We start from the raw sequence: 15691 nt of genomic DNA on the forward strand, positions 1-15691 counted from the left end.
AGATAGGTGCGTATAACGCTACATTTTTCAGAACCCTGCTACTTACTCTTAAGCTAACAATAGTTTCAAAACAATAGCCAGTGCGTGGATTTTCTGTGTCAGGACAACACCTTGTGGTGACAATGATCCATCCCCATACATTATCAAGCGTTATACACATTTTCAAATCAATCTTGTTCACAAGTATTTATTTATTTATTAATTAATTAATTAATAATTGTGCCCCTTTTTGGAGGTACCCTGGCTAGGTTGACAGATACTACATTGTGAAAATAATAATAATAATAATAATAATAATAATAATAATAATAATAATAATAATAATAATAATACTTTGTTTTTATACTCTAATAATAATTTTAATGACATTCTGAAGAGCGTTTTTTTTTTTTTTTTTTGCTGGTTGAATATGAGCCCGTGCGTCTATCTGTGAACAAAAACGTTTTAGTTCAGTTTTACCTTATATTCTAGAAAATATGGTACTTGTTTTTCGTCCAGCCAATAAAATACGACACCAAGGATCGTTCCATTTGTAATGCGAAGGGTGTTTTTTTTATGTAGAGTCATGTTCAAAGTCCACAGTATACTAAGAAGATTAGTGGACAGTCGTTTTTTTTACAGATACAGTGGAGAGGGAGGAGCGCCTTCAGGGAGAAATAGAGAACAGTTATGGCTGATGAAATCGCAAAGGCACAAAGCGCCCAAGCCGGTGGAGACACGATCTTCGGTAAAATCATTCGCAAGGAAATACCTGCAAAAATATTTTATGAAGACGACCAGGTATTTTCATATGATTGAAATTATATAGCTAGAGATAATTACTGTATACACACAGTTCCATACACGCGTACAGCCCCCCTCCAACATTGCATAGCTAGTAACTACTGGAACATAACACGTGAACTTGTATTTGTATAATTGCACATATACTTTTTTGCTTTGCTAATAATCAAGTTTCAGGGTCAAATTATACTGCACTTACTTTGCTGCATATTGAATGAGGAGGACCCCTGAGGCCTGGCTTTCAGTGATTAGGCTCAAAACAGACAATACCACAAATAATAAGTATAAGTCAGTGTTTTTAGGTGCAGAATAATTAAGCAGCTTCTCATTAAATTACTACTTATTTTTAGTTTAATAATACAATAGTGAAAGGTTGATTTTGGCCATTTCTGTGTCATGTTTGATTCATCTCTTCGTTTCCTGCCTGCAGAAGTCAGACTCCGCTGTCACTCACGCTGCAGCAGGACTAGTCCGTACCAGAATGAACCCAATGCATTCTGGTAAGCGTAGTCCTGCTTCTCTTAAAGGTAACAATGGTACCCGAGACAGGTCAAATGTACCAAAATGCACTGGGTTTTTGAGTTGAAAAGACGGAACTGTCCCGCTGAACACGGAGCCATACGGTCACCTTACCTCTGAGTTGCAATGCATATCAGATTTAAGCCCATGAAACATGAGACATTTTTATTGCCACTTTTTAACCAACTAGTTAATTCAGCAATTGCAAGAAAAGGTTGTTCTGACAAGGTTTTAGGTGTGTTTAGATGTCTAAAGTTCTAGCTTTTTCAAAATCATAATACTTTTGTTTCCCCATAGAAGCACACTTTCACTAGACAAGACACTGACTTTAGATATGATTTTGAAATGAGAAACGCATTTGTGAACATGTACTGCTGCTATTTCCATGAATTAAAATATTCTAAAGTGCACAACATTGTTGAAAACGTATTATAAATTATAACTTACCATTTATAATACGTTCTATAATATGTGGAATGGTGGTTGCTCTGCTAATCATTATGAAATGTAAACATTTATCCATTGTTTGATGTTTTGTGTCTTTTTAGTGTTTGGCATTTCATGACGTTGCACCACAATCCCCAACACACTTTCTTGTGATTCCCAAAAAACCTATTGCTCAGCTGTCTAAGGCTGAGGAGGCTGATGCAGCTGTAAGTATGATGATTTGATTTCATACTTGGTTTGAGTAAAACACCTTTAAAAAGCAGACCATACCAACCAGTGCAGTGTGCTTTATTTATTGTTTTATTTATTTTAATGCTTTATGTATGATTCTACTAAAGGAAGAAAAATAATTTCAATGTTAATGGCAAAAAAAGTTGCACCTAGTTAATCCTGCATGTGGTTCTGCTGAAATTAGATGAAACAGTATCTGAAGGGAACCAAATATAAGATATTCCCCTGATCTTGAACAACATTGTCATATCTTCAAAAGCTTTTGAGTTCTTGTTTCATCAAATGGAAATACTGTTTGAGTGAAAAAAAACCAATTGGTTTGTTGAACTTCAAAAGTAAGTCTTAAGTTTTTTGAAATATGAGTTTATGTACAGCAATGGCCAAACATTTTGCATCACCTAGAATTTTACGATTGAAACAAATAAAAAACCTACGAACATAATTTAGATAATTTATTTAAAATCATGTAATCAAAGAAACTACAAAATGATATTGCAAATAATAGCCATAATAGTACGGTATTTCACGTTTGATTTCAAAATGTCACATTTTTAAGTCCGTTTTTTGTTAAGTATGTGGGAAAACTACAAATCAGTTTGTAATTCAATATATCAACCTAACATTATTCAGCAGGTTTCATTCAACTTATAATGCAATATGATTTAATTCTATAGGGTGATGCAAAGCTTTTGGTCATAGCTGCATATTCATCTGGGTGTTCTTACTAGGGCTACATGTACTGTCAGGGATGTGATGAAGTCTTTTTTTTCCATCAATCAAATTAAATATATTTGCATTTTTTGTATTTAAAACCTTATTACTGTATTTTCAGCTGCTTGGACATTTAATGATAGTGGCGAAGAAGTGTGCGGAGGAGATGGGCCTCTCAAAGGGATACCGGCTGATTGTGAATGAAGGGCCTGATGGCGGGCAGACAGTTTACCACCTTCACATCCACATTCTCGGAGGCCGTCAGCTGGGATGGCCCCCTGGTTAACCTTATTGACCTGATAAGTGTCAAGAAACTTCAACAGCTATATAGATTTCTTCTGTTAACCCTGACCTACAATGTCAACTGTGAATGTCAATTCATCCCATGTGTTTACTGCAAGCAAGTAATAGCAAATAAAAACCTTGCCACACATTGGTTTTATTTATTTATTTATTTATTTTATGGAATTGCACATTTGCTAATGTTTAGCTCCTTTGTGTTTATTTCACATTTGCTGAATGTTTATCAGAATTCATTGATTTTTTTTGTGTCTGTTTTATTGAACTGTCAATGTTGTAAACTAGGAGTCTGTTTTATTTTTTTTACAATTCGGGGGGGGACGTGGGGGACGTTTCTGTTTCTTGCACACTGCACATTTAGCCTCTGTTCATATTGGGGAAGGTTTTGAATGGCCCACAGTTCACCAGAAGCCTTAAAAAGTTGCTATAGTTTGGATCATTATTGAAACTCTGGTTTCTCCAAATTTGATGTTTGAAAATAACGTACAAGAATATCAAAGATCTCAAAGCGACTCACTGTTAATCAACACAATGGGAATGTATTTCTGGTAAGACAACCTGAAAATGACAGAAGCAAGTTTAATAAACAGAAAAATTGGGGGGGTGGGCAGGTATTTCTCTTTACAGTGTAAGAATTATAATCAGCATCTGGTATATTGTAGAAGCAAGACAGAGCTCCTTATCAGGGGTGCTGAGATCCATACTGTGAAGATGGCAAAAAAAAACATTCAATCAATCAATCTATTTTATATAGCGCCTTTCATTGTGGACCACCATCACAAAGCACTTTACAAGATGCAATAACAACAAGAAAATCCATAATACTTTAAATACAGAGAAATGCATAATACATGATATACAGTAAAAAAAAAAAAAAAGCATAATACTTTAAATACAGTGGAAAGTGCATAATACATGATAGTAGCACCAAGGAAATGCAGCTACAAACAAATAAGATGGAAATTGACACTGGACTTGCACTATTAATTAAACGTCCTAAAAACCTAAGCCCCTTTCACACTGACGTTCCTAACTGGAGCGTGTGGGTCGACATGCTTTGACCCACTTCCAGGTCCCCTGCCTGTCAGTCACAGTTGCCCATAGTTTTTTTTTTTTTTTTTTTTTTGCCAGTGGAGCGGACATTATGAATTATGGATTGTGTTACTACATATTCTCCCTGCTAGTATTTTTATTTGTAATTTCTGATTAAAAAAAACTTGCTGTCAGTTCTTTTATTTTCTATATCCAATGTAAATGCCTTTTGTCATTGGACTAATTTAAATCTGTCTAGTTATTTCAGAATCAGGTTAGAGATTAATTAGTACAACAGGCCCACCACAGAAATCATCCTGGGAGTAATTAAGCACATAAGGATGTAGCTCATTGTAGAACAATATAAATATTTAAATAGCTCTACCGGATTAACAATACATTTGATTTTGAAAAGTTGACAGGCCTATAGATGGAGATCATTATTTAGAATAAGACAGGGAACAGAATGTTGGGTCATTGACGTGCATGCTGGGTAATTACAATGAAGGTGTAGTATCTAAGACTTGCATTAACTGCAAGCGTAACACTCAGTTAACCACAACCTTCCATTTAGTTATACAAATGCACAATAAAAAGTATCAGTGAATGTAATAATGAAATATGAAAACAAGTGAAGGTGATTTAACCACTTGACCAATACAAACATTTGCAGACATTGTGTGATTTATCACTTCACTTTCTACCAAGGAGTTGTAAAAATATTGTAAAGAAACAAGCTTTTTTTCTGTGGTGGAATATTTAAATTCTAGACCATATTAATGGTTTATATTAATTTGTAATACTGTATGTCACTAAAATGTACCTTGTATTATAAGAGTCAGTTTGTGCTCGGTTAAGAGTGCTAAAACACAGTATCCAAGGTTTCTGTCTTTAAAAAAACAAACAAAAATACTTTATCTAGAGATGCTGTGCGTTCTGTAGGAACCACAAGAGGGCAGTGCAACTCAATGATTGCTCCATAAGGTGGTACAATAAGTGCCACTACTCAAAATCATAGCAATAGTTAAACCTTGATTGGGTGATGGTTGCCTGACTTTTTTCTTAAATATTTTTTATTGTACACTTTGCAATTACTTTAATGACAGATTAATTCTCAATACAGATCATTCAACATACATTTTTTTTTATTTTTATAATAATAATAATAATAATAATAATAATAATAATAATAATAATAATAATAATAATAATAATAATAGACAGGATTAGTGATTTGAAGTCTTTCAAACCCCCCAAGCAATATTTTATCAGATTTTAAATATACCTTAAATGTAACAAAACAAGACTCCATATGGCAACCAATCAAGCGTTAATTACAGCAGCCACACAACAGAGTTCACAGAGAAATATAATAGCATTCCTACTGCGCTAAATTATAGAGAACTCCTACAAAATGCAATTATTCCTTGCAAAAAATCCAGCAGATAAAATGCTTACAGCTGCTTGGTTGAAATTCAGCACAGGCGACAATTTGAGAAATGATACACGAGCAGCAGCTCTGGAAATCATTATTACACTTTTCAGAGTATGGAACTTCATGGCTTAAAATATAAAGGAGTTAAAGGTTATCTGTCAAGCCTAGCAACACCATTATAGTGACTCATACTTTTCATAGGGAGTAACATAGGTTTTTTTTTTTTTTACTGGCCACCCATCAAACAAGGCCACTCTAGTCTGTCTATATATAGGGAAACAATCCTGTAGGTATCTAATACTTAACATTTGGAACCTAATGGTTCCTTAGCAATTCTTGTTCAAACAGCAATATTATAGTGTGCACAAATGATGCCCAGTGTCTTCGCCTGTAATCACTCACTGAAATGGCTCATAACTGTACCTAATGGGGAAGGCATATAGGGAGCAACCACATTCCCCCACACAGCTGCAGTCCCTCAGAGAGCCTTGACACTGGTTTAAATAGTAAAGGAGATCTCAAGGTCAACTTCTCCCCATCATCAAAGATGAGCCCCCAGTCACTGCAATTAAGATCTGAATTTTCATAACAGGCTTTTTTAAAACAGTGAAGCCTCTCAAGGTGCAATAACTGTCTGCAACATGACAAAGTGTCTGAAATATCTACAAGGTCAGCTGGCGTGTTATCTCTTATGGGTCTGCTGTGTGACACTGATAGAAGCTGTGGACTGAGTTTATGGGATACACTTCATATGCTATTTCTTTAAAGAGAGAAGGAAATAGAAAATCAAAAGATAAAATGGCATAAATTTTTTAATTGTTTTTAATATTTGATATTTTTCAGACCTACAGAATGTGCTTTGTAATCTACAGTATACTGTATGTGGAGCGATGGGGGATGGGGGGGGGGGCATTGATAGCACAATATTTGAAGTATCAGAGGCTTTATGGTTTCTATGGCTTTGATGCATTTATAACATTTGGGAATGCATCGCCCTGAACGTTCAAATAAAATATTTAAATGACTATGAAATATACACATGTATGCCTGCAGCGACATCACATGGCAGTGAATAAATGATCTTATCTATCACCCATTGAGACTGCTTTTTTTTAAACAATGGGCTAAATTTAAAAAAAGATAGCGTCAAAACAAGGGCAGTACTGGTCAAAATATAATACACGTATCTAATACATCTGGCATGCCTTGATCATTTCTAAGTGTTCATTTTGCCAATTACATAGCTGGGCCACAATGGGCCACCTTCTAAAGCAAAGCCAAAGTCAATATTTTCTAAGAGGAATTCAGTAATTATTATAAACTACAGGAACAACAAATTTGCATGAAGGAGTAGCTGAAATATTGTGAGTAGTTTCTTGGGCTCCTATGTGCATTGTGCCAGGCTTCAATAAACAAGCTTCAATTTAGGTGGGTTTCTAATGATTCTGTACATTGTATTTTAGAGAGATAAGGCAGGACATTATGTCTTTTGTAGAGAGCTATAGTGGATAACCCCCAGAGAGGTGTACTTTAGCTCTAGGGGATGGAAATAATAACAGCACAATGAGACGATCGTGAGGAGCTGAGTGGAATTTCTAGTCTAGGAAAAGGAAAGGGTTCCCAATACAAGCAGCTCTTCAACCTCTATAGGGAATATGCTGTGAAGAGAGCAGTAATATTATGGACTCAGATGCATGATTTACTCGGCTTCTTTCACAAAATGCTGACACAACCTTTTTTCGTGACAAATGTCGGTGTTCATGCAATGTAAATAGGTAGCGGAAGCATTTGCAATGATGCATTGTCCTGTATGCATGTCTCAACCCTCTTAGGGAGGCTCACAGTAGTTCAATACCTATCACATTCTAGGCCTCTCTTTCTTTAGACTGTCCCCAAGCCAAACCTGTAAATTGACGAAATAATATAGTAGTTTTGTAATGCGTTTCCAAAGGAGCTAGTTTAGACCAACTTGTGGCTTGTGACTTCAGCCTGATTCAATCAAGACAACAGACTAGTGCACTGACCGACCCCAAACTTTAAAATACGTTCCTGTTAATGATAATAAATAAGTGTTTAATATGAGAAAGTGGGGAATGTGACAACATGATAATTTTACACCCGAGTAAATTCAATTATGTGTTAGATGATTCATTACATGGTGGCACTAATTATAAAGCATTACCATCAAAATGAAAGAATGGGCCGAAGGTGTCTACCTGCCTTGGTCATGGTTAAATACAGCTGTGTGCAGGCTCTGAATGGCTGTGCTATTTCTTTCTGGTGTAACGGGCAGTGTTGTGTAATGTGCTGCCATTACGGATTCTGACCCCAGTCATTGAGATGACCTTAAAAGCTTTATTAATGCTTGTGCAAAAGCTCTTTTTAATGTTAAAAGCTCTAAATCCTCTGTTTACTGCTTGTAGGATTATTTACAAATTTAAATAGGTGTACTTTGAACAGGCATGTAATACATATCAATGTTATATACCAGTCTAAATGTTGATAATAGACATTCTTTAATTTTATCCAGTGTGGTCATTTACATTTGATCTAAGCTAGCATTCGTTTACATTTTACCATCACTCATCTTTTAACATGTCAGATATTATTAATTATCCTCAAGATTGGCTAGAAAGCACAAGACATTGAATCACCCAACTAATGAGATGGCTTCACAATCAATCTATATGATATGCAGAGAAGATTAAAAAGAACGACAACCGGTTCATCAAAGATTATGTAGGTAAACTGATGTAGGCATATAATATTATTTAATTGTTTCATTTATACAGGCCTATTTTTTCCAGGTTCCTGCAATGTGATCAAGGCTGTAACCAATTTATTGAGGTGAAATGGAGAACAAAAGTCCCACCCAATCTTACTTTATTGGTAATAAATAACAGGATAGCTTGCTTATTTAAAACAATGTTTATATCTGGGGACACACCTCTTCAAATAAATGTGTGCATCAAACTAACCAAAAGTCAATTGGTGTTCTACTATGTGATCAAATTAATCAGATTTTCTGAGCTTGATGAAAATATGGACAATTTTCAAAGGAAGGGAGGTGGGGTATTTCTTTATTTGTTTATATGGTTAGAATTAATATTTTATCTTTCAACAGGGTCAACAACAACATCATTTAAAAAAATGGGTTCCACTTTTATAATAGGCAGCCAGATGCATGGTTTGGAGGTGATAAAGTCTGCAATTTGCAGAAATCTTCTGGCCTTTTTCCCAAGCTCTGTAGGATTGTGTTCCCACATGGGCCTCAAATCTTTCTATTATACTGTAAAATGAACAACGAGAAGCAAGAATGTATTAATCATTTAGAAAATTAGTAATCTTCTATGCTTGGGCTATGGAAATGCAAATGTATTCATTTAGCAAGACTCAAATCAGGAAACCAGTTAAGGCTTACAATACAGAGAAGAAAATCCAATCAAATATTGCAGGTTTTCTGGATAAACTAATTGATACGAATCTCTGACTGTGCTAGCTAGTGTGCAATGTATATATTGTCAATTTCCAGCACCGCCTGGGATGAAATTAATAAGAATATTATCAAGCTGTTGAAGAAAAGGAATATAAGATCAGTGGCAGAACAAGTCATTAAAATGTAAGATACTGTACACATAAAAAAAGGAAACTATTAAGACAAGAGGATATACCAAAACAAAGTTAATGTCAGACATACAGTATTCCCTATTTTTTTTAACAACATATTGAGCAATACTGGTGGTTTCTGTCCAGCCCAGATTATTAATCACATCCCCAAATCCACAATTCTCCAATACTCTACATGAGAGAATTTGGCTGAAGTTGACCCTAGCACAGGAGTGAAATAATATGCCTCACCATTAACTACAGTTAATATTGGTTTAACGCATTGTTCAATTTTCAAGGCACCCAACTGACATGATTTAAAGAGTAAGTAGTGGGGGTTTTGAAAAATATAGCGTTACACATCCCCACTTGTTGATACAACTGTTTAAATAACGTACCTGTGAATTTTTCTTTTCATTGTTAACATCCTGACAACTTCTTACACTTATAACTTTAAAGTCTGTTTCAAAGCTCTTTTCAAAATGTGCACTGATAGTGTAAGGATTATTGAACACATTGTCAAACAGGTAACACAGCAATAACAATCCATGATGTGGCACTTGTTGTTATGTTTTTTTTTTAAATGTTACCGCTCTTCCTGCAGTGATTTTAGAGGACAGATCTCAAACCCCAGAGCAGACATTTTGAAAAAAAGCTTTGAAACAGACTTATATAAGTTATATAAGTGTAAAACGTTGTCAGGATGCTAACAATGAAAAGAGAAATTACAGGTGTGTTATTTAAAAAATTGTTATAACATGTGGCGGTGTATAACGCTATGTTTACTGTTGCAAAAAGAAATAAAAAACAAACACATCTTCCTTGCACCTTTATCGTGAGGGCAAGGCAAACACAAACAAACAAAAAATTAAAACAGAAAAATAATTGTGCTATCGTCCTTCCTTCTTAGTGACAGAACAGGGGGAACACTAGTGATGGGAATTCATCTTCATCTGGTCTGACCCTACATGAACCAAATGAGGCAAACAGTGTCACGAAGGAAAGGTTAACTTGGTTCAGTTGAACCCTTACATGTGACCTGAGAGTGTTCCTTTTAGGAATCCTTTTGACGTTTCAAACATTGACGGTAATGAAAAATAATCATTTTACCTACGCTATCCAATTTCTAGCACAGTGCTCAAAGTGCGCTGTTTCAGGCAATCAGAAAAAACAGGTTTTGCAATATTTGTATAACAAATTATAAAGTAAGCCTGCAATTTTCCCCTCACAATCAATATTAACCTGACAAGTACTCCTACTAGGATGCATTGCCTATCGGCCCAGTTAGTGGAGGAGTAAACTGTAAGCTGCTTTAGAGCTAGAACCGCAAATAGGGTTCAATTCCCTGCTGGGACAGAAAAACATTTTGTAAGTTTGCATATTTAATATTGAACTCTAAATAAATACAATACCCTAACGTGACATTGTTCACTTTTGAAAGTTGTACAATCTTATAGGAATTTTGATGGTTGAGTGGTAGCGTGTAGCATGTTAGTGCAAAGCTTGGTACATATGCTGGTTCAAATCCAGCAAGAGGGTGTGTATACTTATATATACTGTACATATATACACACACACACACACACACACACAAACACATTTATTATGAAGCACTACAAATGGTTCAAGATGCCTTACCATTTATTGAACCAATATTTCAGAACATACAGTGCCTCATGAAATGCTTACGATTCAGCTGGTTCAGAGACAGATAAAGACTTCAAGCAATTCAAACAGTTCAATGTTTAATTGAGGTTTCGAGTGATCCCAGTGTATTACGGGTCATCGCCTTCTCTGTAAACTAATAGTGTAATTGTTCATAATGTCACTTTATTATTGATAGCTGTGTTATATTTTAGTAATGCCTTGACTTTAAAGACATTGGCTTGTGCATATCTACCATTAGATGGCACTGTTGGTTATGCCTAAGGTGAATACAAATAATACAGGAGAAAGGGTTTTTTCTTGTCAAGATCCTAAATTCTGGAATGCTCTGCCTTTTTTTGTCAGGGAAGTTGGGAATCTTACTGTTTTTAAATCAAGATTGAAAACAATTTTTTTAGCATAGTTTTTTAATCTTACAATCAAATCGCTTCATCTTTTTGTCCTTTATCAATTCCAATTGTATTCATGTTTTTTATTTGACTTTTTTATTGTTTTATTTTTATAAACTGACTTTTTGTCTTTTCTAATTTGAAATTTTTAATGTATTAATTGTTCGATTTCGTGTGAAGCGGCTTTGGATGCTTGAGATGAATGGGGTAGATGTAAGCATACGCGCAAAGTGATTTGCGGGTGCAAAACCCCCATAATGCGCCCATAAATTGTGTTTAGCAGCTGTGAAGTCTGATTTTAGCAGCACACGCAAAGGATGGTGTTCACCTGGCATTCTGCGCCCGCTATCAAATTTGCACTTTGCCATCATTAATCCATTACAATTATATTGAAATGCATTCAAATGAAGAAGAGAGCATGGAATTGGGCAGGATCTGGATACTAAGCGGGCACAACCGTTATACTGTGATGTAGGAATTTTGCCTTGCACTTAGGCAACTGCTGACCCTCCAAAAAACCTTACACTTCTTCTTACAAGGTGCAAACCATTGTCAAAGTGAGTGATTAAGAGCTTTATAAAAGCACACACCTGCAGAGACCTGTCATTGGCTTCAAGATGGTTGCAGTGGTACACTTCCTGATGCAATGACACTCTTGTTGAGGAGAGGCAGGAACACGTTCGGAGAAGGGCAAGATGAAGATGATCCTGCATATTCAATCCCAGGGTCACTTTGTTTGGGATGCCGGAGGATGTGGTGCTAAATCGTTATCGTCTCACCCTGTAGGTCATCCTAGACCTAATAGCTGAATTGAGGGACGAGCTAGACCCCAGCTTGAATCTAGGGACCTCTATCCCTGCACATGTGAAAGTGCTGTGCTCTCTGCACTACTTAGCCTTTGGTTCCTTTCAGACCACAGTTGGAATGTCTGGAGGGATAGCGCAATCCGCCTTTTCCAGGGTGCTAGGCACATTTCTGGATGTCATGCTGAAAAGAGCAGGCCAATACTTATTATTTACTAAGGATACTAGCATAACTGATGTTGGTGGAGCCTCCAAACAATTCCTTTTCATACTGAGTGACCTCAGCCATAAGGACTCGCAGCTCCTTCTCAGAAAATGTTTATTTTCTTTTCCATGTGCCAAGAGGACTTTGCTGCCTTTCATCTGACTTATTTTTTTTTTTCATGCTCCACAAATTCAGTGGTGTAGCTTTGGTTTCAAAAGTGTGTATGCATGTGGGGTGGGGTGAGGGGGGGGGGCATTTATTTAGCTGGTGCATGCATGAAGATTATTCTATCTGAAATAATAAAATATGGTACAAACAAAGCATTGCATCCCTTGTATGTCTAATTCAAAGACCCAAAGACATTCCTGCGGCAATCATTCAAAACAATACATTTTTGGCACAATGTTGTCATGAGTGATGAATGTGGCAAATAGCTATATTATTCAGTCGCTTCTGAGTCATGGAATTACAAAGCCATGACTTTAGTCTTCGAAGAGCACTGAAGCTCCGCTCAGATTGGAGCCTGGATCCAGGACCAGGTCCCTTTACAACCGGCCCCTGAGGCAACATAGAGTGCATAATGCAGATTTAATGACAGGCATGAGAATTGCCCTTGAAATATATTTCTAGAAACCTTGAGGTTTCCCCACAATTGAAATACTTAAGATAAATACAGGTTTGCTATTAAAATGATGCTAGTACTGTATTGGTATAAGAAAAGGGTGTTTTTAAAAAGTATTTTCAGCTTACACCCACTTAAAATATGCAGATGTGCTTCAAACTCAAACCGCAGTGTATCGACAATAATGTAAATAACACCAAGCTCCAGACAATGAGTTTCAAACTCTAAATGTGTTTCTGTTTACAGGTAAGAACCCAACTTTACTATGGTGAATACGATCATTTTCGTTATGGTAATTGTTTATTTATTAGTTTAAAAATGTTTAGTAAAATGTTACCAAGAGTGAGAACATTGATAAATAGAGATGCTAGAGTCTATGCGATGTATTTAAGCATGCAGAATAATTTTGAATCAGTAATATATCATTAATTTGATATAATAAATGTGTAAAAAGTGGTAATGTATTTCGTTTTTATTGATGTCTGTATTTATTTGCACTGAGGTCATTTTGCTGTTTTAAGTTTACTGTTTCAATTTAAAATGAAAAGTTAAATTGTAAGTAGACAGAAACCTCAGTGTGATAACATTAGTAAATAACACAAGCTATGGTGTATTACAAACTTAAACATCCTCCTCTATCTTTGTCCATCTGTTTTCCGTTTTCCCCAACATTACTGTGACCTCAGGCTGTATACAAATTTGTCAGCAAGGGTCTTTAAACTACGCGCCACGTATGTTCACTGCTCATTGGTCAGTTTCCCTAGTTAAGGTGTGCAGCTCCAGGATAGGATCAACATTACAGATCAGTGGAGCCTGATCCAGATCCTCGTAGTAAAACACCATCTCATGATCCGGCTCCAGTGATCCCAGATCCAATGACATTTTTCTTCCCATTGACTTCTACACTAACTAGTGATTATACCAATAGATTTTCGCGAAATAAAAGTTTTAGTACTCCTGCAATGTGAGGGGGACGTTTCCCCATCATTGAAAAAGTGAGGGGGACATGTCCCCCGCATACACCGTGTAAATTCCGCCTATGCAGAAATGTCATAGAGCGCCTTCTGCTCTCTGTACTCCTAACTCTGTCACCTCTGAGCTGCAAGTGTGTCTGCTAAATGGACTGATGTGCTCATTGAGACCCTCATTATCATTGTGGATCATTATTTGTGCGTGTTGAGCAATTTGCATTGCTCTTAAGCTTACGTAGGGCACAGTGCAAAATAATTGCCTGGCTTAACCAACTCTTGTATCACTCCAGTTACTTCCATGGAACATCTCCCCTTTGTCTCTCTCTCTCTCTCTCACAGCTTTTACACAATGAATCAGTCCAACTAGTTGCTTGCTAACAAGCAACTAGCGCTGCCTGTGCACATTTACCAATTAAGTCTCCTGAAGGCATAATCTTTATGATTTTAGCATGGAACCTGAACCTACTCATGTAATTTATGTACAGTAAAAATCAATTATTATTAAAATAGACATAATGCAGTACTCTTAGACTGTATCACACATGAATGCCCCCAAGTACAACTGCAAAGTACAACGTTTTCTACAGCTTTAAGATTAGACCTTGGTTCCCAGCCTTGGTGTCTCATATAAGAAAGTGTTTGCCATAATAAAGATTATGCAAAGGACAATATGAGGTGTCAGAAGAACATCAGATTGCCTTTTTGGAACTGTCAGATTTGCACGTACTCTTATATATATATATATATATATATATATATATATATATATATATATATATATATATATATATATATATATAGGAGGACGTAGAGACTCCTATAAGTGGATCGTTCATGCACTGGGCTTGCAACGTATCCAGATGACTTTTAAACAATCGAGAAACTCACACAGACTCATTCGATTTGAAGTTTTAACAAATCAGAGTAGTATTAGTACCCCTTCGGTTTATTAAATGCTTAAAAATGGATTGTGTAGTTACAGATTACATCGAATCCCAACTGACAGGCAATCTGGGAGGTCCAGTGCCTTAACAGGTATAATAGCATTAATACTTCAATACATTTATGGTTCTAACATGTTTTGCCCTTAAGCTATGCATGCATAAAGCTAAAAACGCCCACCGCTAGATTCTAGAGCATCCAATATATCACTCTCTTAGACTAAAACATAAATCATATACCTTATAGCAATGCATGAATATAAAAGAGATATAAATTTAAAATAGTTCTTACCTTCCAATATATATGGAAGTGTAGAATATAAGGAAAGGAATTTTCTTCAAAGGCAAAGACTTCTGAATAAGACCCAAACAGCAATCAGCTTGATCAGAGATCTTCATGGATCACATCAGCTTATAGTACCAAGCTGAGTGACACTTGACTAGGATTTTACCTCTGTTTTTATAGAGTGTTGCTTCGCTTTTTACTTCAGAAGTGATAATTAAATCTTAAACATTAATATGCCTTGACAGCTCATGTCCTTCAAGTGAATATCATTTTTAAATACATCCAGTAACTCTTTCTCATGGGCGATCATCCCATAATCCATCTCCCCTACATTTTCAAAATATGTAAGGTGAACTTTTGAACTGATGTGTTTTAATATATAACACCTATTATGTTTAATTAGTCCAACCTGGGTTTTAAAACATACTTCCCTTTCAACATTAAATACATCCTCTGCAGTAAGTTGGCTTTATTTCATGTATAGATGTGATTTAACAATTAACAAAGTCATATTGGATAAAGGCTGGTAGAAGGTTCATAACAAACTTCTAATTCTGTAATTATAGGTCAAATTATTTTCACTTAAATCCAGGCTATCAAAAACATAGTCAAAATGTAGCAAGCTCATATTAGCCTTCTATGCTTAAACTAAACTTGATCTCCCTCTTTGTTTTTACAGAAATCCTGTTCAGGCAAGTTTCAGATCGCCAAGTTCATTCATCATTAATAGAAGACTCTTCTGTAA

The 15691-nt window shown here is 35.8% G+C and overlaps 1 protein-coding gene across 1 annotated transcript; it reads left to right on the forward strand.

Annotated features, from left to right (window-relative positions):
• The first annotated feature begins 564 nt into the window (after positions 1–564).
• On the forward strand, positions 565–3124 carry LOC117962517 (adenosine 5'-monophosphoramidase HINT1-like). Its single transcript, XM_034920086.2, has 3 exons — positions 565–780; positions 1851–1955; positions 2813–3124. The coding sequence occupies exons 1-3, from the start codon at positions 670–672 to the stop codon at positions 2975–2977; spliced, it is 381 nt and encodes a 126-aa protein (XP_034775977.1). The 5' UTR covers positions 565–669; the 3' UTR covers positions 2978–3124.
• The last annotated feature ends 12567 nt before the right edge of the window (positions 3125–15691 follow it).

This window comes from Acipenser ruthenus, chromosome 1 (genome assembly GCF_902713425.1).
Source record: "Acipenser ruthenus chromosome 1, fAciRut3.2 maternal haplotype, whole genome shotgun sequence".
NCBI lineage: Eukaryota > Metazoa > Chordata > Actinopteri > Acipenseriformes > Acipenseridae > Acipenser > Acipenser ruthenus.

Bases quoted from the DNA above. Each gene is read 5' to 3' on its own strand.
- LOC117962517 (XM_034920086.2), top strand. From the start codon at position 670: ATGGCTGATGAAATCGCAAAGGCACAAAGCGCCCAAGCCGGTGGAGAC. The intron at 781-1,850 runs GTATTTTCATAT...GTGTCTTTTTAG, and splicing joins TATTTTATGAAGACGACCAG to TGTTTGGCATTTCATGACGT. The intron at 1,956-2,812 runs GTAAGTATGATG...CTGTATTTTCAG, and splicing joins CTGAGGAGGCTGATGCAGCT to CTGCTTGGACATTTAATGAT.